Source organism: Hyperolius riggenbachi, chromosome 10 (genome assembly GCF_040937935.1).
Source record: "Hyperolius riggenbachi isolate aHypRig1 chromosome 10, aHypRig1.pri, whole genome shotgun sequence".
Taxonomy (NCBI): domain Eukaryota; kingdom Metazoa; phylum Chordata; class Amphibia; order Anura; family Hyperoliidae; genus Hyperolius; species Hyperolius riggenbachi.
Window position 1 is genome coordinate 26,824,874 of NC_090655.1, and position 26,921 is coordinate 26,851,794.

Here is a 26,921-nt window from a genome sequence, read left to right on the forward strand (position 1 = left end):
GCTGAGTCGATTTTTAGTCCGGAGGTTCACTTTAATTGCAGAAATCAGCCTACATATGACCCTGCATCATGGTGCAGTGACAAGGTTGTATGCATAGCACCGCCCACCGGCTAGTGACGTGCAACTGCCTTCCCATACCACATGCAGCTCCCTCTTCCATGTGTAATATCTATGTAAAACAGTCCTTCTCTTTTATATACTGCTCCCTTGGGGAGTAGTCCTCTTCTATACATTATTCCCCACTCCCAGTTGCAGCCTCCCTTTTCTATGTACATCCTCTACTTCCATGCAGCAACACATCTCCCATTCCCACCCACTCCCCCTTTGGCAGCATGCGCCCTAGACCCAAGCCTATGTGGCCTGTCCAGCAATCTGACCCTGAGCTGGAAACTGCACACAAATTATTCTGCTGAAGGTCACAGTCTGCAGCCCCTGTTCCCCTGTCCAGTGTGTTTTTGTTTCCTTCCTTTCAGGATGAATCTGTGCAGAGCGCTCTGCAGTGTCTGCGCAGCAGCCGTCCGCTGGTGGACAGTCTGTATACGAAGGCTCTTCTTGCTTATACCTTCACCCTATCCAGAGACTATGAGATCAGAGCTATGCTGCTACAGGAACTGCATCAGGAAGCTCCAACAATAGGTGAGTACATGGTGCGTTCTAATGTGTATCTTCTTTTTTTTATATTCCGTTCTATGAAGATCTTTTTTATCAAGTCAATATGAAATGGTTTAAAGAGTGGCTAAGCGGCATTTATGAATCCCAAAAAAGGATACTGCTTGGATGGAGTTTGTATGATCATGTGTTTGTGTAGGTTTCCTCCAGGTGCTCCAATTTTTTCCACATCCCCCAAAACATCCCAGTAATTATTTGGCTCTGGGCAGTGGTGTGACTACAATTTGTGGTGCCCCCCGAAAAAACTTTGATGTGGCCCGCAATGATCACACCCCTTCTCTTGCCTCCCCTTGGTGCCCTCCATGGCCTGGGGGGCCCATCGCACAAGGGTCATAAAACAAGTGTGGCCATCAGGATCTTCACACCCATAACAAGTGTAGCCACAAAACACCTGATCTGGAGTATAGTGCCCTGTATAGGAGGAAGGGAAGGTTAGCAGTTGGGGCCCTCTACAGCTTGGGGCCTGCCTGCAATCACAGGGGCTGCTCCCCTCTAGTTACGGCCCTGGCTCTGGGCAAGTCTGCAAGTTGGTCATAGCTGGTGATGAGCTCAAATTTCGAGTAATTTTGCAGAGAAATTCACAATTCATGTAACATTTCAAAACTATTGTGAAATTAATTTCACACTTAGGGTTCAAACCCAATAGCACTGTTTTTTGCCAATGTTTTGCCAGCGTTTTGCACTTTGAAGATGCTTTCTCATTCACTTGAATTAGATTTATGGTAAAATCACGCCAAAATCGCGGTAAAAAACAGCATATACCTAATTAACGGCATTTCAGCTATAGGATTACTGTCAAAGTCTGCAAAGGAAACGCCAGCATTGTTTGAAACCACTGCTTTGTTTTTTCTCTCCCCCCCCCCCTTCTTGGGATATTGCCAGATTGCCCATGATCCATGACTGAGTGGTTGCGTGTCTGGCATTGAACATATTAACTGCTATTCAGTGCTAATGTAGTGTAATATTTGTGGAGTACTCATAGTCCATTCACCATTCTATGTGACTTCCATTCTTTGATACTTTTAGGTGGAGAAACATTCTGGCCTGCAAATCCAAGGGATCCAAGGAAAGACTCACCATGGTCGGAGCCTAATTCTAATGAAGTAGAGCTGGCAGCCTATGTGGCCTTGGCTCACCTTTCATTGGATAGTCCCACGGCGCATGATATCAGTGAGGCTTCCAGCATTGTTAAGTGGATTGCTCAACAGCAGAACCCTCATGGCGGTTACGCTAACACACAGGTGGGCAAGGTTGACTTGCATGTGATTAATTTATTGGTGGAACGGGAGAAGAAGACACCATTAATATCTCTTTTCTTCATCGTTGTGGACAGGACACAGTGATGGGCTTCCAGGCACTCACCAAATTCTCTAAAATCACCTATACCAGGCATGAGGGGCTGGAGGTCATACTGGGCACAGATGGAGAGGACTCTTTGCATCAATTCTATGTGGTAGAAGAAAATAGGTTCCTTCTACAGACTAAACCACTGTCAAACGTGCCTGGAACCTACTCTGTGCGGGCAAAAGGCAAAGGATGTGCATTCATACAGGTAAGGCAACCTCTACAGCCAGGCCTGGACTTATCTCACATGAGCCTATAGGCACAGATGTCATGGCACCTTAGACTTCGCCCTCCATGAACCTACAAACCCCCACCGAACTCCACTGCAAGTGTGCTGCCCGTCCCAGCTGTCACTTCTCCCTTACTTCCCTTTCCCATCATAAGTAGCTACAGGTGTCCTTTAGCATTAGGTAGCCAGAGAGTTACCCTCAGTATAAAGTCGCTAGTGGTGCCTCCAAGTATTAGGTAGCTAGAGGAACCTCAGTATTAAGTAGCTAGAGGTGCCCCTGACTGAAGGGAGATCTCATCAGTGGAATGCCGAGAGCTGAGTGAGTTACCTCTCATTTACACTCTCATCAGGACTCTGCATAGGGAATGAGGGAAGGAGGCGCTCAGGGAGGAGAGTGAGCTGCCTTTCCATCATCAGGCGCCTGTAGGCACATGCCTACAGTGCCTTATGGTAAATATGTCTACAGCAGGTGTATTGTTGGATCAAAAACTTTCCCCCAGAGTTAAAGAGTATCCAGACTCATCCAGAGTACTAGATCAGAGGAGTAGCTACAAATCATGGGGTGTTCCAGAAAAACTTTGATGAGGTCTTCTACTTTCACACTATTGTCTCACTTCCCCTGCGGTGACCACCAGGGGGCCCATGTGCCAAGGGTCTTACAACAAGTGTAGCCACCATGACTTCCATAATAGTGTCACTACTATTACTCCCCCAACCCATAACAAGTGTGGCCACAACAACACTTTATCTGGAGTTAATGCCTAAATAGGAGGGAGGGAAAGCAAGAAGTTGGGCCCCACTGCCGTTTCAAGGTGGGGCGTGGCAATCAAGGGAGCAAACAAACAGATATCAAGCTGGGGTCAGGAGCTAGAAGAGGAAGAACATATAAGAAACTCTACTAAGGGTGTGCCCTAGCATGTAATACTTAATAATTGCCAGCAGATGGCATAGATGTGTGCCTACGGAGGAACTCATATCGAGTAGTAGAAGGACTGGCAGGTAGAAGAGCTGGTCTGAGGGCTTCCATGAGAGTTATGTAGAGCCTGCAGGTTTTACACTTGCTTATACAATATAAACACAAAACACTTTCTGAATTCAAAATATACAACACAGTAAAATGCCTAGGGAAGTCCCTACAGGAGAAACAAAATATTTCAAACTTAGCTTTAAAATGGACTTTCTTAAAAAGATTGGTCATGCTGGCTGTCACTATGTTGCTACATTGAATGATGTTTTGTATTTGAATTGAAATGTCCTTTTAAATATGCGATAGCACTTTTTAGGAAAGCCTTTTGTCACTAGCACCTCTGCCGAAGCCTCCTTTGGAGGTAAAACATGTTGGGCACTTTGAAGGGTGTTGTATTATTTATAGTTTAAGTATCATTTGTATGGGCTGAGAGTGAGGGAAATCAGGGATTTTCGGTGGCTAATCCCTGGACATATTTGGCCAGTTTGAAACATTTTGTTTTCCTATAGGCACATTCCCAGACAGGCAAATTGCTGTGTTGTATACAATATATAAACAATAATACACCTTTATTCAGCTATGAACGTCTGAAAACCACTAACATGTCTGAATCATTTCTGCTTGTTCGGGACTCCATGACGTGGGCACAGTCTCTTACTGGTTATTCTCAATTTTTCGTCAGACCACAGTCACCTACAACATTTATAATACCACCACGAGAACTGCCTTTGACATTCAGATGAATGTGACTCGAGAGAGGGAAGAAGACCAGCCTAAAGCTGTTTTAACGTATACCATCTCTGTATGGTGAGTGGAAATTACTGTGCAATCGTATTACTTGATGGCTCAATAGGATAGTAGTATACATTACCTTATTAAAAAAAATGTAAAGTCTACCTGCCTTGACACCCGTCGACGCGTACGTACAAAACGGGCACCCGGACAAAAAAGGGCGCGGGGTGTAAACTATAATTAATTATTAACCATTAATAGCGTTTATAAACATGGTGTGCTATATTTTGTTTACAAATAATGTTTAACAAAATTATAAATCATTAAATAATGTTTATGAAATCGGAAATTGTGAAAACGTTAATCTTCCCTGTTTCAAAAGTGAAACTTATAATTACGTTTATTAAAAAAACAATAATATATGTTTAATTGTTATAATTGTATATTATTGAGAATAACCTTCATTTATGATTTGTTCTTATAATAAAATCTGAAAATATTCTTTATAACGATGATATAAATATAACTACGTTCGTAATAAGTGTTGTAAAACAGTAGTAATTATTACTAAAATTTTACTATACCTAAGCCTACTCTTACACAGAACCCTCCCTGAACCTATCCCTAACCCCTAGACCCCCCTGGTGGTGCCTAAACCTAAGACCCCCCTGGTGGTGCCTAAACCTAAGACCCCCTGGTGGTGCCTAAACCTAAGACCCCCCTGTTGGTGCCTAAACCTAAGACCCCCCCTGGTGGTGCCTAAACCTAAGACCCCCCTGGTGGTGCCTAAACCTAAGACCCCCCTGGTGGTGCCTAAACCTAAGACCCCCCTGGTGGTGCCTAACCCTAAGACCCCCCTGGTGGTGCCTAAACCTAAGACCCCCCTGATGGTGCCTAAACCTAAGACCCCCCTGGTGGTGCCTAAACCTAAGACCCCCCTTTATTATGTGGATAATAATGTTTTACTAATTGTGGATGCAAAAAATATATTGCAATTTACGTTACGTACTGATCGCTTTATTTTGTGAATAATAATGTTTTACAAACAGTAAGGAATAAAACTTTAAATAATGTTTTAATTAGTTAAATAAGATTATATGTTTAGTATTTTTATAAACGTTATTCGGCACGGGTGCAATTTATAAACGTAAATCACCACAAGCACACTTATAAATCATTAAAAATCTATGGGCGCCATTTGTAAACGTTATTTAGGTCCGGCGCCCTTTTTTCCTGCTCGGCGCCCATTAAACGTTATTTATTATGAGAGTGAATGGCGGCGCCCTTTTTGTCCACTAGCTGCCTGCGCCCTTTTTTCCCGCTTCCCCCGTGGACACTCGTCAGTCATCAGCTATTCTCCATAGCAACAGACACATCGCTAGCAACACGTCTGTACAGCATCGAGCCCTGAACTGTCATCTGAGATACTGAGTCCCAGTAATAAGAAAGGATGACTGTGGCGTCAATTCATCAAGCATTACCACATTCGGTAATGCTGAAAACAGCTGACTTCCCCAAGTACTTCAGAAAATTTTAATTTATCAAGGCTGTTGCCACTTGAAAAGCTGACGTTAACAAGCAGTGAGGTCAATTACCATCTTGTGTGGTAAATACCTCAACACATGTCAGCAAATGTCAGTAAATGTCAGGTTACGGCATGTGTTAAAACACAGTGACATGTTCGACCAGTACCAGCAGTTCTCCTCTGTTGGAAACAGTGCGGGACTCACAGAACTCACCGAAGCAGAGATGGATTACCTATGACTGACAGGAGCAGAGCCAACAGAAACAGCCCCTGTCTCCTGCAAGTCCTGCTGATTGGATGCTGATAGGTTGCGCAGGCTTCTGGGAGGGTCTAGTTTTACTACCTCCCAGGCAGCGGAGGAGAGAGAGCAGGAACAAGAGGTTTCCCCTGGAGCCCTTCGGCCGTTTAACCATTTAGGTTCCTGTTTGAAGATGCGTAGTAGCTAGTGGGGAAAATCACCTAAAGTTTCTTGGAAGTTCTTCTAAGCTGTAGCAATTAAATAAAATTTTCCCGACTTGTTTTTATCATCGAACAGTCTTTGATGAATTGACGTCTATGTCTCCACCTGGATTTATGCAACTGTAGCACTATTTTTTAAACCGTAGTAGAAAACACACACAACGTTTCGGCCAGCAGGCCTTTCTCAAGTGTTACCAAATAGAGCAAATGCTCACATTTAAAACATGGTGACATGCATAAACACACCCACAAGAGGGCGGGCACAACCTTAATAGAGAAAGGCCAACTTAAAGAGACAATAGAGGAATTACAAAAAGTTTTTTTTCATATTGAAATCATCATTAAGTACATTGGGAAACAGTGTACTCAAATTATTGATCCATCTACTTTCCCGTCTAAGTAAAAAAGACTATCCGTCCATTCCTTCGCTAGTAACAACTTTCTCCAACACGCCTCACTGATCACATGTTCATATTCGAAAAAATGTTTGCCTATAGGGGAATCATATTTTCTTTCAGGATCATCATGGTATTTTCTATACAGTCTAATATCTCTGCAGTGTTCAATAATTCTGATGTAAATTAAGGTTGTGCCCGCCTCTTGGGGGCGTGTTTACGCATGTTGCTGAGCTTCCCTTGCACCTTTGGTGGACGGGTGTGGACTGGCCGACTCCCTGGTGTTGAAGTATATCAGCAGTGGACCATTGGACCATTTTTTTCTACTTGGATTGAGTGCCAGTCCCTGCTGGGCGATAGGGATTGATAGTGTTACGTAACCTAACCCTTTATTCTGCTCCAGCTGCGATGTTTGACATAGTCCAACAAGGAGCATAATGGCTGCCACTAGGGGTACTGCTGTTGAAAATAATCCAACATGGCATCAATCCCTTCCGATCAAAATGTCAGACTAAGTTTGATCCCTTGATCACCACGGGCCCCATGCTGCCCCACGTAATATAAATAATATGTGGGCTTATATGGGCTGCCAGCACCGCCGCCAGATCTGGTCCACCAGGGAAGGGTAGAGGCCTCACCCATTTCCTTGTACTCAGTTAAAGAGGTATTCTTGTAAGAGAAAGCCCTTTGTAATATTGTTCTAAGAGTGGCCTGTAAAAGCAGATAGGCAACCAGTATAACAAATTAGAAATTGTTGCTGAAGAAAAACATGCAGAGCTGAGAATACAAGATATGACAATCCCATAGATCATCATCACATTTTATACACAGCTGCAAAGACAGTTAACCCTTTGCACACTCACATGCAAATGTTAATACAAATGCATTCACAGAATTCAATCATCCAGGAACCATTGCTATCCCTACAGTTAAAGAAAATCTGTAAGGAAAAAACCTCCCCTAGGGGGTACTCACCTTGGGTGGGGGAAGCCTCCGGATCCTATTGAGGCTTCCCCCGTCCTCCTCGGTCCCACAGTGGCGGCGAAAATCCTTTCGGAGCGGCGGTGACGTAAATATTTACCTTTTGGCTCCAGCGCAGGTGCAGTATCCGCTCTTCTCATGGAGATAGGCGGAAATAGCCGATCTCCATCGGGTTGCTCTTCTGTGCCTGCGCAGTAGAGCGGACCCGATGGAGATCGGCTATTTCTGCCTATCTCCGTCAGAAGAGCCGCAACAGCGCCCCCGCTCAGGGGCAAACACAGGATTTTCAAGGAGGGGATTCCTGAAAGGTCTCCCTCAGCCACGCAAAATACAGTATAATGATATGTTAGGACATCATGCCGGGCACACATAATGCAATTTCCTGTCCGACTGACAGGATCTGACAATGATTTCCTAAATGTGCGATCTGCTCCCGATCGATAATGGGATTGATCAGGAGCAGTTTAGATACAGATAATAATGAGGACAGCCAACATTGGTGATGAAGGGGAAAATGAAGCAGTCACACTGTTAAGTTCCCCAGAACTGCTCCATGCTCTGTAAACATCCAAAGTCAATTGTAGCAAGGAGCCATTGCTCCATCCAAAGTCAATTGTAGCCAGGAAAGAAAGGCGGCCGTGCTGGGAGCTGCAGGATGCTTGCATATATTCTAGTGTCTCAACGTGTGCCTGTCCCCAGACACTGCACTGGCCCTGGTCTGAGGGGGGATTCTGGGCAGCTGTAATCCCCCCTTGTGTTTGCCCATGCCGCTGGAGCCAGGAAAGGTAAATATTGAACAGGCTGTCGGGTCTGTCGGGCCGCTGTTCGGAGGGCTGCAGCGAGACCCCCTTGGGACAGAGGAGGATGAGGGAAGCCTCATTAGGATCTGGAGGCTTCCCCCTCCCGAGGTGAGTACCCCCAGGGGACGTTTTTCTTTTTACGGTGTCTCTAAGTTAAAAGCTGGGGTCTTGGTACAAAAGAATACATTCTCTTGCAAGTCACTTACACCCCAGCGACATCTTGTGGTTGTTTTAATATACTGCAGTTTAAAGAGGAACTCCAGTGAAAATAATGTAGTAAAAAAGTGCTTCATTTTTTACCATAATTATGTATAAATGATTTAGTCAGTGTTTGCACATTGTAAAATCTTTCCTCTCCCCGATTTACATTCTGACATTTATTACATGGTGACATTTTTACTGTGGGCAAGTTATGTAGCTGCTCCTAGCTGTTTTGGTCGTTGGAGACAGCTGTAAACAGCTAATTCCTGTCTGTGAACATTGTTACATTGTGGCAGTTTGCCCAGAGTACCGCGGTCCCAGAGCTTCTTGTGGGAGGGGTTTCAGCACAAAATCAGTCATACAGCGCCCCCTGGTGGTCTTTTTGTGAAAAGCATTATATTTCTCATGTAAAAGGGGGTATCAGCTACTGATTGGGATAAAGTTCAATTCTAGGTTGGAGTTTCTCTTTAAGGTAATAATGTTGTTAAATCTCAAACATGTTCATCATATGTTACAGGTACACAGGACCGCGTAGTGCATCAAACATGGCTCTGGTACAAGTGGAATTACCCTCTGGCTTTATTACCAATGACGAGTCTCTAACAAAGGTGAGAGGGAATTATGTAATAAAGCCCATAAAACTCTCTATATGTTACCCAATACCCAGCAGTGGTAACGCATTATTTCACACTTCACTCCATATTGCTGCACTTAAAGGGAAGCTGAAGCAGCCCTGCCCCTCAGTGTCAGAGGGAAAGGGAGGGGCGCTCTCCTCTCTGTGCAGTGCGTGTATACAGGAGAGACTGCGGAGGACAAAAGCAGCCGGAGCAGACAGCTGATTACTGAACAACAGCTGATCTGCTGCCGGTGTGACACCTGCCCAGCCGCCTCAACTCTCCGGTCTCTCACAGGTGCCCATTCAGAAATAAAGACGTGTGTCGGGGAGGGGGATCCCGGGCCACCTGATAACACCTGGGGGCCCCAGGCCTCTCACTGGGGTGCTTGCTGCCCCCCCCCCCCCCCTGATGGCGGGCCTGACCTGAAGTGAGATGGACATGGAGGCTGCCAGTTGCCTGCTGGCAGTCCTGCTGATCTAACTGGCAGCAGTAGTGTCTGAAGCACACTCCTGAAACAAACATGCAGCTAATCTTGTCAGATTTTTCGCCAGAAATATCTGATCTGTATGCTTTTTCAGGGCCTATAATGATAAATATGGCAACCTCCATATACCTCTCACTTCAGGTTCCCTTTAAAGACATAAACATTGTGGCCTGTGTAAAAAAGGCTGAAGTTCATTTTCAGTAAAAAGTCCAGGTTTTTTTTGGGAGGGGGAGAGACAAGCTTCATAATTGATGTATGGGGGATATGTACAGGCTGACCTATCACCATTCTTATTTCTTACAGGCCATGCTTTACTTAAACTTGGACACAAACAATTCAACTAACCTTAAATGTTTTGCATAGCGCCGCTCAACTCCCCTCCCCCCCCCCCCCCCCTCCTTCCTCCTTGGGGCGGATTTCAGTTTTCAGTTTTGGTGATAGGAGCTGTATTCCCTAGATATGCCTCTGCATGCCCAAATTTACCCCCAGCACTGGAAAGTTGCTGAACTCTGGCCCCCTACTGCACAATGTTGAATACATGAGCAGCTGTAAGCAGCTGGAGACCGCTCCTGCTCTGGCAGTTGCGTAAGTCCTGTGTGCAGCGATCACCAGCGTGTTTTTAGAGGCGATTGGAAGCACTGTACAATTTACTGCAGGCGATTGTACAGCGCTTCCTATTAGTTTTTTTTTTTTAATTATTATTTTATTTTGTGTGACATAAAGTTTAAAATACTTTCCGAGTCTCCTGATGTCATTTTCCACCTGCGCTTTGCCACGCCCCCTTCCACAAAAGGTCATGGTTGCTTCTATATATTTAATTAGAGCAACACCAATGACCTCTAGTGGGTGGGGGTATGAACTGGAAGCCGGACATCAGGTGACCTGGCAAGTCATTTTAACTTTATTTAAACTTAAAAATCACCCAAAGTTGAAGCGATTCAAAAGCAATTTTGCAGCGTTCCTATCTCTTGCACTAGAGCGCAATTGCTGCAAAAATGCTGAAGGACCCGCAAATTGCAATTGCAGGTCTGGCTTCACCCATTCTGCATCTACTTTCATCAGCATAGTGCTTTTTCGGATCGCCGGTGATCATCGGCAATTCCAAAGCACAGCTGAAAGCGCCCAAGTCGGCCACCGCCCTAAAGCCACTTTAAGCTGCCCCAGGACCCCAACAATTAAAAAGCCGGGAGGTTGGTTCTGTACCCTAACTCCGACGAACTCCTGCCCCCAAGTTACATACCTGCCACTACCAGCGACACTTTTTTCCATAGCGGCCAATGGCAGGGCTCCAATTTTCAGGCACGGCAGGTGCTCATTTTACCTGTCCTCTCTCTCTGTGTCTCCCTCTCTGATTTATCAATATGTCCCCACATATCAGAAATGACACTTTCTTTAATATGAGAAGTGCAGCCAAACAAAAGAAAAATTTCTGGTTTTACAAACCTAAATTTTCTTGATTAAATGTGAAAAAAGTCAAAGGATCACTTTGATATGTTTAAAAGAAACTTTGCTTTAGTTTAAAACACCTTTACAGTTAAAACTGGCTCACTTTTGTGTATTTATTTTTAATACCTCTCTTCAGATGATAAAAGGCTTGGTGATGAAGGCTGAAACTGAAGACAACCATGTCAATATCTATATTTCAGAGGTATGATGACCATCATTGAAAATACATATCGAACTACACTAAGGGCTTGATTCAGTAAACGGTGCTTACCTAGTTAGCACGCCTAAACACTTTGGGTGTGTTAACTAGGGTGCTAACTAGGTTAGCACCGTTTTCCAAATCCGGTGCGCGCGAAACGTCGTATCGCGATAGCCTTATAACATTTCGCGCGCACCGGACTTTACGCGCGCAAAGTTTTGCACATGGGACTTTGCGCGCGATGCATTTTGCACGCGTTTTAATGCGCGAACAGCTGGTTTAGGTGTGAAGAGGCGTGCTAAGTAGGTGTACTAACACTTAGCACCGTTTACTGAATCGAGCCCTAAAACTTCACTAAAATGGAAATACTTAAAGGACCACTATTGTGGAAATTGTAAAATGTAAAATACATGTAAACATATACAAATAAGAAGTACATTTCCTCCAGAGTAAAATGAGTAATAAATTACCTTTCTCCTTTGTTGCTGTCACTTACAGTAAGTCGTAGAAAACTGACAGAACCGACAGGTTTTAGACTAATCCATCTCCTCATGGGCGATTCTCAAGGTTTTCTTTATTTTGAAAAGCATTTTATGAATGCCAGTTGCTCTACCCAACTGCCAAATCAGTGTGCAGTGAGCAGGAAGGCTGGCCGGCATCTTTGTATGAATCCTTTTCAGGGAGGGTTTTTATAAAGAATAAAGGCCATGCTAATTTATGGCTTAATTTACTCTGGAAGAAATGTACTTATTATTTGTACAAGTCCACATGTATTACAAATTTTACAATTTTCACTATAGTGGTCCTTTAAAGAGGAACTCCAGTGAACATTTTACTGTTGGCAGGTGATGTAGCTGCTGCATGGTTTTTGGCAGTTGGAAACAGCTGTATACAGCGATTTCCCACAATGCAACAAGGTTCAGACAGGAAACTGACAAAAGTTTGAACTTTTCTTGTGGGAGGGGTTACTTGTGGGAGGGGTTTCACCACAATATCAGTCATACAGCGCCCCCTGATGGTCTGTTTGTGAAAAGGAATAGATTTCTCATGTAAAAGAGGTATCAGCTACTGATTGGGAAAAAGTTCAATTTTGGGGCGGAGTTTCTCTTTAAAGCGGAATGAAACCCGGCATTTCTTCTTTGCTCTAAAAAATTATTTACAGCATATTATATACAACCAGCATTTTTTTTTTTTTTACTAAAACAGCCTTCAAAGGGTTACACACAGGGCTGGAAAGTTCAGTGCAGAGAAATCTGGACCATCCCAAGTGCAGATGATATCTTGTGTTTACTTAAGTGTATCAAGTGAGGAATGTGACACATTCTCTGACTGTGCAGAAGCTCCCGGACACAGAGAGACACTGAAAGCATGTCTGCCTTCAATACAAGATGAATAAAACCAGTTATTAACCTCCCTAGCAGTATTGACGGTTATACACGTCCATACAAAACATGTGAACAGTATTGACGTGCATACACGTTAATACTCTCCTGCACTGTATACTAGACCCTTGCTTGACACCTTTTGGCAAGTTAGAGGAAAAAAAAGGTTATGAAAATTAAGTGGATCACTTTTTGCACAGAAATCCTGGGGAAATTGAATGTCGGGGAGGTTAATAAAATGCAAAGTCAGCTCAAAAAGCAAAACACTTTTGGGAATGTATAATTTCTAAATGAATAATAATACTTATGCACAAATGCAAATATGATAACCGTATGGCATATAAAAAGTAGGAAAACATGTTTTTATTGAATATTATGTCCAGGTTTTATACCACTTTAAGGACTTTGGAGGTTAAAGTGAACCTTAACTGAACTTTAAAAAAAGAGTTACACTTACCTGGGGCCTCTACCGGCCCCCTGCAGACATCCTGTGCCTGTGCCAGGACAACCCGATCCTCCAGAGCGTTTCTGTCTGGTGACTGGCCAGTCGGTGGCCACTGCGTCTGCGCGGCCCTAGCTGTGCGCTTCCTAAATCACACTGATCACTGTCCTGTGCATGTGCCGAATGATATAATCTCGTACTGCGCATGTGCGGGATGGCGACAGGAACGTGATCAAGAAAGCGCACGGTCAGGGCTACGCAAGCGCAGAGGCCACCGACTGGGCAGTTGCCAGAAAGAAACTGACTTGTTTTGGAGGACCGGAGGATCGGGTTGTCCCAGTGTGGGTGTCTGCAGGGGGCCGGTAGAAGCCCCAGATAAGTTACATTCTTTTTTTTTTTATTTTAAGTTCAGTTAAGCTTCACTTTAGAGAACATCCGAGGTGAAAATAAACTGATTAGATAAACAATTGTATCTATCCTCCTTCTCCTAAAAATGACTTTTTTTAGATATCCCATAGTTGTATTTTATATTTAAATCTACTTTTTTAAGTTTTTACTGTTGCATTGTTTCTGCTCAATGACACATTTATTGAAGTATGCCAGAGCTAAAATCTATGATTTATTGACCCTTTTTATCTATTGCCTGCTCTGAGAAGCTATTTTCTGCCAGGAAGGTGTTTTATGACTGTAATTCCTTATAAATGAGGGTCACACTGTAGTCTGACCCAGTCCTGACTCAGACAGGAACTGTCGCTTACATACCTGATATTTAAACCTTTCAGGCAGAGAAAGAAAAAAAGGAACACAGCCTAGTTATTTGTGTGCTAGGCACTGTACATAAACATGTCTATCTCATCATGTCACATGTCACCTCGGGTATCGTTTAAGGTGGTTGTAACAATTGCAAGCAACAAATTTCATGCTTGGACTGTATGTATGTAAATGTTTAGTGTGTGCTTTTGGACCACTCTGTTATAGCACTTGTGTTGCTGTTATCCAGCGGTGAAGCCTTTCTTACCACTTGCCACTGAGCTGAGTATTCCCTGTGTGCTCTTTATAAAGACAAGCTTAGGCACAATGATTAGATCAGTAACAGGAATAGGGGGGAGTTGTGTGAGTTCCGCCTTCTCCTGCCTCATTTTCATGCCTAGGACTTTCCCCTGCTATTGTCCCTTGAGGTAGGTGGACTCTACCTCAAGACTCTACCTAGCACTAAGCTATCTTGATTTAGATCTTGGCACACGGCGACAACTGCTCTGTTCTAGTGAATTCAATGGCCAAGCCCAGAGATGGATTAAGATGTAACTGGGCCCTAGGCAAGGTAGTAGATTAGGCCCCATTTACACTTAATCAGTTGGAACACGTATGCGTTAGTACGCGCTTTTTTCCATAGCAGTGAATTGTGAAAGAAACTTCAGTTAAAGCATGTTAAAGAGAAACTCCGACCAAGAATTGAACTTTATTCCAATCAGTAGCTGATACCCCCTTTTACATGAGAAATCTATTCCTTTTCACAAACAGACCATCAGGGGGTGCTGTATGGCTGATATGGTGGTGAAACCCCTCCCACAAAAAAATTCTAAGTATTTACTCTTGGCAGTTTCCTGTCTGTGAACCTTGTTGCATTGTGGGAAATAGCTGTTTACAGCTGTTTCCAACTGCCAAAAAAGCATGCAGCAGCTACATCACCTGCCAGCAGTAAAAATGTCATAATGTAATAAATGTCAGAATGTAAATCAGGGATTTAAAAGATTTTACAATGGGCAACCACTGACTAAATCATTTATACATAATTATTGTAAAAATGAAGCAGTTTTTTTATTACATTATTTTCACTGGAGTTCACTTAGGGCCCTTTTACACTTAATCAGTTGCTCTCAGTTATAACTGAAAGAAAAAGGATTTTCAAAGTAATGCCCATGTTTTCCTATGACACCTTTTAGACTTAAAGAAAACCTGCACTGAAAATTAAAAGTCAAAATAAGCATACACAAATCATACTTGCCTTCCATGTAGTCTACTCCTCAGTGTCTTTCTCCTGTCCCGCGTCCTGCTTGTTCACTGTGATCATTAGACATTTCCGTCCTCCTTTTTGAAAATGGCCATTACTCATAACAGCTTTCTGGTCAGCACACAGTTAAACTGTAACATTGCCCACTTGAGCCATAGGGAAACATGGACATTACCTGGTACATCAGTTTTCCTCTCAGCTATAACTGACAGCAACTGATATTTTACTGACAGCAACTGATATATTTCAGATCTGACAAAATGTTGTCAGAACTGGAAGGGATTATTGTCAGAAGAAAATGGTGAGCTTCTGAGAGGAACTGATGGCAAGGTAACTATGTAATAGTCATTTGAAGTCACCTCATGTGTTTATTTTAAATATTTTTACTCTGTACAGGTTCTCTTTAACCACCTTAGCGGTATGGAAGAGCTCAGCTCGTCCATTACCACCAGAGGGTGCCGCTCAGGCCCTGCTGGGCCGATTTTGATAAAATAAAAAGCAGCACACGCAGCCGGCACTTTGCCAGCCGCGTGTGCTACCTGATCGCCGCCGCAGCGCGGCGATCCGCCGCGTGCAGTTGCGAAAGAGGGTCCCCCCAGCCGCCCGGGCCCTGCGCAGCCGGAACAAATAGTTCCGGCCAGCGCTAAGGGCTGGATCGGAGGCGGCTGACGTCAGGACGTCGGCTGACGTCCATGATGTCACTCCGCTCGTCGCCATGGCGACGAGGAAAGCCAAACAAGGAAGGCTGCTCATTGCAGCCTTCCTTGTTACTTCTGATTGCCGGAGGCGATCAGAAGAACGCATCCGGAGCGCCCTCTAGTGGGCTTTCATGCAGCCAACTTTCAGTTGGTTGCATGAAAGTTTTTTTTTTTTAATTTAAAAAAAAACCCTCCCGCAGACGCCCTGGCGATCTCAATAGAACGCCAGGGTGGTTAAAGTGAACCTCCGGACTAAAAATCGACTCAGCAGCACTGAAAAGGCCTGGTGTTTCTTTAACAGTTTCACAGCATCAGAACTTTGTTTCTCTTATACAAGCCTCATTTTAGCTGCACAGAAGAAAACTGCCCGGGCTTTTTTTCCCCTGATGCTGTGCAAAGCATGATGGGATTTCTGATTTTGTTGTTCTCGTTCTGCTGTTTTGGTGCACATTTTTATTTTTTTACATTTTGAATTTGACATCTGAAGCCTAGCGTGTGCAGCTGGGAGGGGTGATCAGGACACAGGGCAGTTGGAACTGTGTCTCCTGCTCCTTGTCACCTCCTTTCAACCAAAAAGATGGCTGCCTTCATGACAAAGATGGCAGCCCCCATGAATCACAAACATTTGCCTGCTCTTTTAAAACAGGGTGGGTAAGAGATTATATTACCTATCTATTCTAATTAACATAACTAATGTAACTTAATGACAGTATGTTTGTTTAGGCTGAAGCTCCCCTTTAACACGTTTTAACTGAAATCTTTTTCACAATGCACTGCTATGAAAAAAAGCGTACTAACGCGTACCAACTGATTAAGTGTAAATGGGGCCTAATGGTCCTTTTGGTCAAAGAAGGTTGCAGATGGGCCCCTTGACTCTCACTAGGCCCCAAGCACCTGCCTAGGTTTCTTGGTGGACGATCCTGCTCTGGCTGAGTCTTAGGCCCTGTTCACATTGCACGCGTTCCCGTCCGCATTTCGGGAACGCACGCACGACATCAGACAGTGCATAGACTACACTGTCTGATGTTCACACTGCATGCGTTCCGGACCTATGCGGTCCGGGAACGCATGCTGCACGCGTTTCCTAACAAAACGCGCGGCTGTCCCATTCATTTTCAGTGAATGGGATCAGCCACGCAACTCACAGAGACGCACATGACGTACGTTCCTGTGCGTTGTGTTCTGAACGGAACGCGCCTGCGTTCTGTGATGTGAACGGGGCCTTAGGCCCTGTTCACAGTGCTCAGTGGTGTGGCGTTGCAGAATAACGCTGCATGTCAGCTCACTGTCCATACAACTCTATGGGCCTGTTCACAGTACTGCGTTGTAACTGATCATGTTATTCTATCTCTTTGCATGATGCAGACTTTGTACCTATGTGTCCACTCTCCGTTGCATTCAACACTGTGAACCTATCCTTAGTGTTGGGCATTGCAGGAAGTGATTGAGGTTAGGTAACCAGGGCGATGTAGAGTCCCTTCAGGACCGCCCATAGTAAAATTTACTGACCTTATATGAGCGTTAGTTTCTGACACATAAATTTTTACTCCAGCAGTCTTGCACGCTTTGACAGTTGACACCTTCTAGAATGAATGAGGAGTGATTCTGATTGGCTCCAGATCACCTGATTACCAGGAATGCATAATTATCACTTTTTCAAATTTAAAATCTTAATTGTCACCTCTATTTAGTGCCCCTACAGTGTACCTAAAAAAAATAAACTACTGTATATTCTGGCGTATAAGACTAATTTTTAACCCTTGAAAACCCTCTGTAAAAGTCAGGGGTCGTCTTATACACTGGGTGTCATTGATGCCGGGTGATACGCCCTATCCTGTTACCGGCTCTCAGATCTCGCTGCTGAGGACTGTAGTGAAGCGGCGCAGGTGCACATGTGCGAGATCTGAGTGGCAGATAAGGAGGTATATAGGATACAAGGATCTCCCTTCTCCTCCTACTCTGACTGCATGCTGTTAGTGTAAACACAGTACAAACATGCTGCCCCTGTAATCTCTGCCGCTTGATGCAAATGTTTCAACTTGAGAGAACCGGCCCTGGGGTAGACTAAAAATTGCCAGAGATCTTTCAACTTAAGCAAGGCCGGTGGACCTACCAGAGCCAATTGTGGACAAACGGACAGGCAGATGAGGACATCGAGGAAGCGATTAGGCCGGAGGGGGCTGGAGGAAGGCCCAGGTATGTATACATTTTCTCTCCTGCTCCATGTCAGGTTTACTTTAAGTGGTAAGGGTTGTGGAGGGTGATAACTAAGTTTAGACACAGGTGGGGAAGGTTAGGATTAGGCACCAGGGGATGAAGTTGGGGTTACGTACCAGGACAGTATTCAGGTATTGGCCCTGGTAGCAGAGGTACAGGGGAAGACTTCTGGGAAGGCCACAGAGGTTCAGGCCTTGGGTGGCTGCTGGTTTAGGGACTGGCTAGATATAGAAGAGGGGCTGCTGCATATGGAAGAGGAGGCTGCTAATGGGGAGGAAGGAGAGGAGCTGCTGCCCAAATAAGCTATGCATGAAAGATAGGGGCTGCTTTACATGGATCTCATGTTGCTTATTCTCCTGCAGTTGCGTGGAGATCCTGAGACCATTTCCTTTTCAGCTGAGGAAGAGTTTACAGTACAAAACCGCAAACCCAGGATGGCGAAGGTCATAGACTACTATGAAACAGGTAAGCAAATGTTATCAAATACCTGTATATTCTAGAGGCTCCTACCAGTTTCACCCTTCACAATCATTGCACAGGCAGGGGGTTGCGCACAGCCATGGGAGCATGATGTGGGCGCATGCGTGGCCAGGCCGCGCATGTGCGATGAAGCATGATTTGGCCAAGTACCAAGTCGTCCAGTGTGGAACAGGAGCGGCCCGGGGAGATGGCGAAGGGCCGAGCAGCCTCAAGGGGGCTGGAGGAAGCCCCAGGTAAGTATAAAACCTGAGATGTAGCTTGTCTCAGGTACACTTTAAGGAACCCTGGTTGGAAAAGGCTGGTGTAACGTATCTATGAGGCTTTGCTGTTGCTTCTGCTTTCCTTTTACAGGAAATGGCTGTCCTGACAGGTCCTCTTAATGATGAGAGATGTCACCTGAGGCTTCTTACACTTTTCCTTTTCTTTGTTGACAGGAGAAGAAGCTATTATAATGTATGACGTGCCCGGCCTATAAGATGACTGGCCATGAAATGTGGTAAATATTCTTCTATTGCCGTATTATGGAACACCTGTACTGCGGACGTTCATAAGACAATTCAGATTATCAGCTCTCAGAAGGGAGGTGACGGTTGAAAAAAAAATGGGTATTCCTTCAATATGACAATTTCCACCGACCAATGAAGGGAAAGGGATTGAATCCACCAGCAGCAGCTGCCAATCGATTTATGAACCTGCAGGGAGAGGCATTGATAGGCTAATTATCTTCCTTTTTCTGTGGATCTTTGCACGTCGGAAGACTTTTTTATGATCATCACCCATGTACAATACTGGGATTGATTCACACAGATTTTGCTTTCTTGAATTGTCAGCCTTAATTATGTTTTACCATCAGGAGAGCTAATTCATGAGGTAATCAGATACAGGGAGCTAATTCATGAGGTAATCAGATACAGGGAGATAATTCATGAGGTAATCAGATACAGGGAGATAATTCATGAGGTAATCAGATAAGGGGAGCTAATTCATGAGGTAATCAGATACAGGGAGATAATTCATGAGGTAATCAGATAAGGGGAGCTAATTCATGAGGTAATCAGATACAGGGAGATAATTCATGAGGTAATCTAGAGGTGTAGCGAACGGTTCGCCGGCGAACTTCGGGGGTTCGCGTTCGTCTGCACCAGGCGAACTTTTGCGGAAGTTCGATTCGCCCCATAATGCACTATGAGGGTCAACTTTGACCCTCTGCATCACAGTCAGCAGGCACATTGTAGCCATTCAGGCTACACTAAGCCCTGGAGCCCCACCCCCCCTTATATAAGGCAGCCTCCGGCGGCCATTACAGTCACTCGTCTGCCTGCTATTAGACAGACTAGGGAGAGCTGCTGCAGACTTGTTCTTCTAGGGACAGATTAGTTAGGTTCTTGGCTGCTTAGCTTGCTCCTGGCTGATTGTTATTGCTTTTATAACACCCCTCAATAGCTCTTGTCAGAGCTCATCCTGTACTTTTTTTGCTTTTTTCTGTGTGTCAAACTGACACTTTTGTTGCATGCACAGCATTGCTAATTGATAGTGTGTGTGCCACTGCCAGCAGCCCAGTACATTCAGTGACTACCTGTGTGTGTGACAGGGAGCTGCACATTGTACTACCCAGTACTGCATATACCCCAGTACCTGTTGTGTATACTTAATCCACCTCATCACTGCATATACCTAGCGTTGTGTTGAGTGAACCCAGCTCACTGCATCTAAATACCTGTTGTGTTGAGTGAGAACCCACCTGGCCACCTCACTGCATCTAACTACCGGTTGTGTTGAGTGAGAACCCACCTCACTGCATCTTAAGTACCTTCACTGTTCAGTGAACCTAGCTCACTGCATCTAACTACCCAGTACCTGTTGTGTATACTTAACCCACCTCATCATTGCATATACCTAGCGTTGTGTTGAGTGAACCCAGCTCACTGCATCTAAATACCTGTTGTGTTGAGTGAGAACCCACCTGGCCACCTCACTGCATCTAACTACCGGTTGTGTTGAGTGAGAACCCACCTCACTGCATCTTAAGTACCTTCACTGTTCAGTGAACCCAGCTCACTGCATCTAACTACCCAGTACCTGTTGTGTATACTTAACCCACCTCATCACTGCATATACCTAGCGTTGTGTTGAGTGAACCCAGCTCACTGCATCTAACTACCTGTTGTGTTGAGTGAGAACCCACCTGGCCACCTCACTGCATCTAACTACCGGTTGTGTTGAGTGAGAACCCACCTCACTGCATATAGCTAGCATCCCCCCGAGATGGACAAAATGGACAAACCAGGTAGAGGAAGAGGTAGAGGCAGACCCAGAGGAAGGCCACCAGTCACCGGCAGGTCTGTGCGAGGTGGTGTTGCTCTGATTTCGTGTGGACCTGCCCCAAAATACAGTGCTCAGAAGAAGGCACGTGCCATCACTTCCCAAAATCGTGAGGAGGTGATTGAGTATTTAACACAGAACACCTCATCTCCCGCAGCCACCAGCGCTACAACAAGCACCACATCCGCTGCATTTGACACTTCGCAGGAGTTATTTGGTGGTGGTGGTGACATCACTGATTCCCAGCCACTACTGCCACAACAACAAGAAGGCGCAGGTACACCACCTCATACGTCTGAGTTAGGTGGCGATAATATGGACGTAATGTGTGTGGATGGGGATGATGGTGGACCACCTGAAGTTGGTGCACTTGAGGAGGTGTCTGAAGAAAGCACAGCTGGCCAGGAGGATTATGATGACGATTATACGGATACCACATATGTTCCCGGTAGAGGAGATGACCAGGGGGACAGTTCAAAGGAGGAGTCAGAGAGGAGTAGGAGGAGATGACTCCATGATAGAAGCAGATGGAGCTCGTCCTCAGAAACAGCTGGGGGCAGTGTCCGGCGCCATGTATCGCCAGCTATGGCCACCCAGCACACATGCCCTTCAAAGTCAGCTGCTGATGCCACCGTAGCGCCATCAGCCCAGGGGGCTCAGCGGTTTGGAAATTTTTTCACGTGTGTGTCTCAGATCGGAGCAAAGCCATCTGTTGTCTCTGCCAGCAAAAATTGAGCCGTGGAAAGGCCAACTCTCACGTAGGGACAAGTGCCTTACGAAGGCACCTGGAGAGAAGGCACAAACCGCTATGGCAAGAACACCTGAGGAAAAGCAGCACCCCTCAAAAGACAAGCCACCCTCCTTCTCCTCTTCCTCCTTCAGGTGCATCGTCTTCATCCACTTTCTCCCTTGCACCTTCACAGCCACCCTCCTCCACACCGCCTCTTCCCTTCAGCGGTTTCTTCTCCTCTGCCCACAGCAGTACCCAGCTGTCCGTGAAGGAAGTATTTGAGCGTAAGAAGCAAATGTCTGCCAGTCACCCTCTTGCCCGGCGTCTGACAGCTGGCGTGGCGGAACTATTAGCTCGCCAGCTATTACCATACAAGCTGGTGGAGTCGGAGGCTTTCCGTAAGTTTGTGGCCATTGGTACACCGCAGTGGAAGATACCAGGCCGCAATTATTTTTCACAAAAGGCCATACCCAAACTGTACCGTGCAGTTGAGAGGCAAGTGGTGTCATCTCTGGCACACAGCGTTGGGTCAAGGGTCCACCTGACCACGGATGCCTGGTCTGCCAAGCACGGGCAGGGCCACTACATTACATACACAGCCCATTGGGTCAACCTGGTGACTGATGGCAGCAAGCAGGGAGTACGTGGCTGCGCAGCAGACCGACTTGTCACACCTCCACGGCTTGCAGGCAGGCCTCCAGCCACCTCCTCTCCACCTGCTACCACCGCTTCGCTGTCGTCATTCTCCTCCTCCTCCTTGGCTGGTGCCACGATCTCCTCTCCAGCTACACAGCCCCAGCACCCCAGGGCCTATGCTGCATGCCAGGTACGACGGTGTCACGCAGTGTTAGACATGTCTTGCCTGAAAGCGGAGAGTCACACTGGAGCAGCTCTCCTGGCTGCTCTTAACAAACAGGTGGAGCAATGGCTGACCCCGCACAAGCTTGAGATCGGCAACGTGGTGTGTGACAACAGCAGCAATCTGATTGCTGCGTTGAATTTGGGAAATCTGACACACATACCCTGCATGGCACATGTGCTGAATCTGGTCGTGCAAAGATTTGTGTCCAAGTACCCAGGCTTAGAGGATGTCCTGAAGCAGGCCAGGAAGTTGTGTGGGCATTTCAGGCGCTCTTACAAGGCCATGGCACGCTTTGTGGACATTCAGCGTAGAAACAACTTGCCGGTGAGACGCCTAAATTTGCGATAGCCCAACTTGCTGGAATTCCACCCTGCTGATGATCTCTCGCCTGCTAGACCAGGAGAAAGCCGTCACCCAGTACCTGTATCATTACAGTACAAGGACACAATCTGGGAGGATGGGGATGTTGTGGCCCAACAACTGGACACTGATGCGAAATGCATGCAGGGTCATGGAGCCCTTTAAGGAGGTGACCAAACTGGTGAGTCGCGATGAGGGCACCATCAGCGACTTGATCCCCTACGCCTACTTTCTGGAGCGTGCCGTGCGTAGAGTGGTGGATATAGCTGTGGAGGAGCGTGAACAAGAAGAGTTACGGCAGCAGGAGTTGTGGGAGCCATTTACACACGAACCCGATGTTCCCACAACACCTGCGGCAGCACAGAGGGGGGAGGAGGAGGAGGAAGAAGAGGAGTCGTGTGGGGAAGGAGAGGAGTCAGACTCTGATGATGGTGATGATGAGGAAGGTGTTTCTGTGGAGGAGGAAGAGGCGGCGGAAGAAGAACAACCGCGGCAGCCGTCACAGGGGGCTTCTGCTGCTCCACGTTCCCGTGGTATTGTTCGTGGCTGGGGGGAGGAAGAGGCGTTGCGTCCCATCACTGAGGAAGAGCAAGAGGATATGGAGAGTACGTCTGCATCCAGCTTTGTGCAGATGTCCTCTTTCATGTTGTCCAGCCTGTTGAGGGAGGCCGGTATCAAAAAACTCAAGATGAATGACCTGTACTGGGTGGCCACGCTACGAGACCCTCGGTACAGGCACAAAGTGGCGGACCTCTTAGAAACTCCACAAAAGGCGGAAAGGATGCAGCACTTGCAGAACAAGCTGTCAATGATGCTTTACAATGCATTTAAGGGTGATGTGGCTGCAAAATGCAATCAAGGTACCACTGGCAGTAACCCTCCTCCTCCCAAGTCCACACAGGCAAGGACAGGACGCTCCAGCGATCTCAGGGTGATGTCGGACATGCGGACGTTCTTTAGTCCAACTCCTCGCCATAATCCTTCCGGATCCACCCTCCAACAACGCCTGGAGTGGCAGGTAGCCGACTACCTGGCCTTGAGTGTGGATGTAGACTCTGCGAAAAGCGACGATGAACCCTTGGACTACTGGTTGCGCAGGCTTGACCTGTGGCCAGAGCTGTCCCAATTTGCCATACAACTTCTCTCTTGCCCTGCCGCAAGCGTCCTGTCAGAAAGGACCTTCAGTGCAGCTGGAGGCATAGTTACTGAGAGGAGAAGTCGCCTAAGTCACGACAGTGTTCAGTACCTGACCTTTATCAAGATGAATGAGGAATGGATCCCGGAGGGCTACTGCACGACCGAAGACTAAGTCAGTCCCCAGCATCTCTGCCTGTAGGCCGCTTGACTGCCTTTTCCGCCACCACCAACAGGGTCCAGGACTCTAGGCGGATTCCTGAATTTTTAAGGCCGCTACACTAATTTTTCTGGTGCGTGTACATGCCTGCCTAATTTTTCTGGCTGCACTGCGGGCGGCTGCAACAACAAAACAAAAGGCATATACATGTGCCCATCCCCTTCATGATCATTACCTTGCCGCGGTGAAGGGGCTTGCGCATCACAATGAAGCAATGACTGCCGGCTATTTGAGTGTCTCGGGTGGGGGTGGCACACAAAAGATAATAAGGTCGTTGCTTCATTGTGGTCAGACCAAATTTGATCAGCTGGACAGTCACTGTTGTTCTATCATTGAGCTACCACAGCCCGGCGACCATACGGGCTTGAAAAACGCCACGGTCTACACTCTGGCCACGGTGCGCACCAGTCCAGCACGGCCGTCACTACGCAAACAGCTGTTTGCGCTGCGTTACACAGTGAGTTTGGTGTGTCAGTGTGTAGCAGAACTCTAATTACACTCCCTGATTGATGTATACCCATGCAAGACGTTTTAAAGCACTTTAGGCCTGCAATTTAGCATTCAATGTGATTTCTGCCCTTAAAATGCTGCTTTGCGTCAAATCCAGATTTTTCCCGGGGACTTTTGGCATGTATCCCACTCCGCCATGCCCCCTCCAGGTGTTAGACCCCTTGAAACATCTTTTCCATCACTTTTGTGGCCAGCATAATTTTTTCTATTTTTGAAAGTTCGCATCCCCATTGAAGTCTATTGCGGTTCGCGAACTTTTCCGCGAACCGAACCTTCCGCGGAAGTTCGCGAACCGAAAATCGGATACAGGGAGATAATTCATGAGGTAATCAGATACAGGGAGATAATTCATGAGGTAATCAGATACAGGGAGATAATTCATGAGGTAATCAGATACAGGGAGATAATTCATGAGGTAATCAGATACAGGGAGATAATTCATGAGGTAATCAGATAAGGGGAGATAATTCATGAGATAATCAGATACAGGGAGATAATTCATGAGATAATCAGATACAGGGAGACTATTCATGAGGTAATCAGATACAGGGAGATAATTCATGAGGTAATCAGATAAGGGGAGATAATTCATGAGATAATCAGATACAGGGAGATAATTCATGAGATAATCAGATACAGGGAGACTATTCATGAGGTAATCAGATACAGGGAGATAATTCATGAGGTAATCAAATAAGGGGAGATAATTCATGAGATAATCAGATAGATACAGGGGGATCATTCATAATCATTCATGAAATAAACAAATAAGGTGAAATAAATAAGGGGATATAATTCATGGGTTAACAACATACGGTGATGTTTTATGGGATAATCAGATAAAGGGAGATAGTTCATAAGATAAACAAATAAGGGGGAACAAATACTGTATATACTCGAATACAAGTTGACCTTGTGTAAAGGTCGACTCCAATATTCGAACCTCTTAAGCTATAATTTTTTTATTGAGGCAAGTATAAGTCTACCCAACAAAGTTATTGGGCTACACTTGGGTCCTAAGAGGGGTTAATGACTGCACTGCATTCAGTAGTGCAGCCATTCACCTCTCCTGTCTCTTAAGTGTAGCCAGTAACTGCACCAGCCCCCCCCCCCCAAGTGCAGCAATTATTCACACACCCCTCCCTGCTGTCCAGTATTTCTTCCTCATCCCTTTCCTTGTTCATTGGTGTGGCCAGGACTTTCACACCTGTGTTTTCTTGGAGTTTCTTTTATCAAGAAAGTAACACTAACCCCCAGGTAAATAGCTGCAAAATGGCATGTTACTAATAGTACAAAAATGACTCAGTGTTGCTTGTGACTCGTGTATAAGCCGACCCCTATACTTTAATTAAGTGAGTCAGACCTCAATTTCTAGACTTATATTCGAGTATATATGGTTAGTGAAGATAATTCATGGGATAAGCAGATAAGGGGTGATCATTCCTGAGATAGACCGATTAAGGAGAGATCATTCCTGAGATAAACAGGTAAGGGGTGATACTTCTTTTTTGCATTAGTGATTGTGGTAATGCTTTGAGAATTGAGACCAATATGTCCTTTATCTCCCCAGTATCCTCTCTCATTCTGTCCCAGGAAAGGATATATTCTATATGAAGGAAGAGTCTACCTGGAACGACTGCTGAGTGAAGCATTACTATATGTGAAAACCTGGAAACCGCAGGAGAGAGGTCGCTACGCAAAGATGAAATATGCTGCATATTGTAAATGTGTGTTTTAATTTGAAATCATAATTAATATTAATAAAAAAAAGTAAAATCTCTGAAAATAAAATTACCATTCGGGTCAGTTTTTTTATACCATCAGTTCACGTCAATGCAGAGATGGATTAGGATGTAATGGGGCCCTAGGTTGTAGATTTGGGGCCTTATTGTGGTTCTTTTGGTAAGCTGAAGTGGAGAGAGGTCAGAGAAGGTGGCAGGTGGGCCCCTTGATACCCACTAGACCCCCAAGCACTTGCCTAGCTTGCCCGGTGGATGATCCTGCTCTGCATGAATGGTGTGTGTATGGGCCTGTGCTTGTGTCTGGTAAATACCTCCATGCAGGCGGGCAGTCACAGGTGGGGGTGTGGCAAGAACTCTTTGAGGAACAATAGCTATGCCCGGCCCACCCATGACACCAGGTGAGGCGTCTTCCTCAGGCGGCGGAAGTCTGGGGGCGACGCAAGGCGGAATCAGGAATTGTGCCTGGCCTGCCGCCACCCGGCTTGCTGCTGCCTGTCTGGCTGAAGGAAGGGGTAGCAGCCAGGAAGGGGGAGAAGCAGGCACGGCAGTGGATCCCCCCATCTGTGCTCCCTCTCCAGCTATGAGTGCAGCACGTGTCAGGCGGCGGGCAGGGAAGGAATGACTCACCTCTTCCTTCCGCGTTCCATGACCTGTACTGGGGGCAACTGTACTAGCTACCTACAGGGAGTGCAGAATTATTAGGCAAGTTGTATTTTTGAGGAATAATTTTATTATTGAACAACAACCATGTTCTCAATGAACC

General features: G+C 45.8%; 1 protein-coding gene across 1 annotated transcript in view; it reads left to right on the forward strand.

Annotated features, from left to right (window-relative positions):
- LOC137536628 (alpha-2-macroglobulin-like protein 1) overlaps positions 1-26,210 on the forward strand; it is a 119,773-nt gene extending 93,563 nt beyond the window's left edge. The window contains exons 28-36 of the mRNA XM_068258879.1: positions 474-636; positions 1,696-1,910; positions 2,003-2,221; positions 3,892-4,016; positions 8,820-8,910; positions 10,986-11,051; positions 18,161-18,263; positions 18,713-18,774; positions 25,987-26,210. Coding sequence (XP_068114980.1) covers positions 474-636; positions 1,696-1,910; positions 2,003-2,221; positions 3,892-4,016; positions 8,820-8,910; positions 10,986-11,051; positions 18,161-18,263; positions 18,713-18,753 — 1,023 coding nt within the window. The 3' untranslated portion in view covers positions 18,754-18,774; positions 25,987-26,210. The remainder of the gene's footprint in view (positions 1-473; positions 637-1,695; positions 1,911-2,002; positions 2,222-3,891; positions 4,017-8,819; positions 8,911-10,985; positions 11,052-18,160; positions 18,264-18,712; positions 18,775-25,986) is intronic.
- Positions 26,211-26,921: the final 711 nt, after the last annotated feature.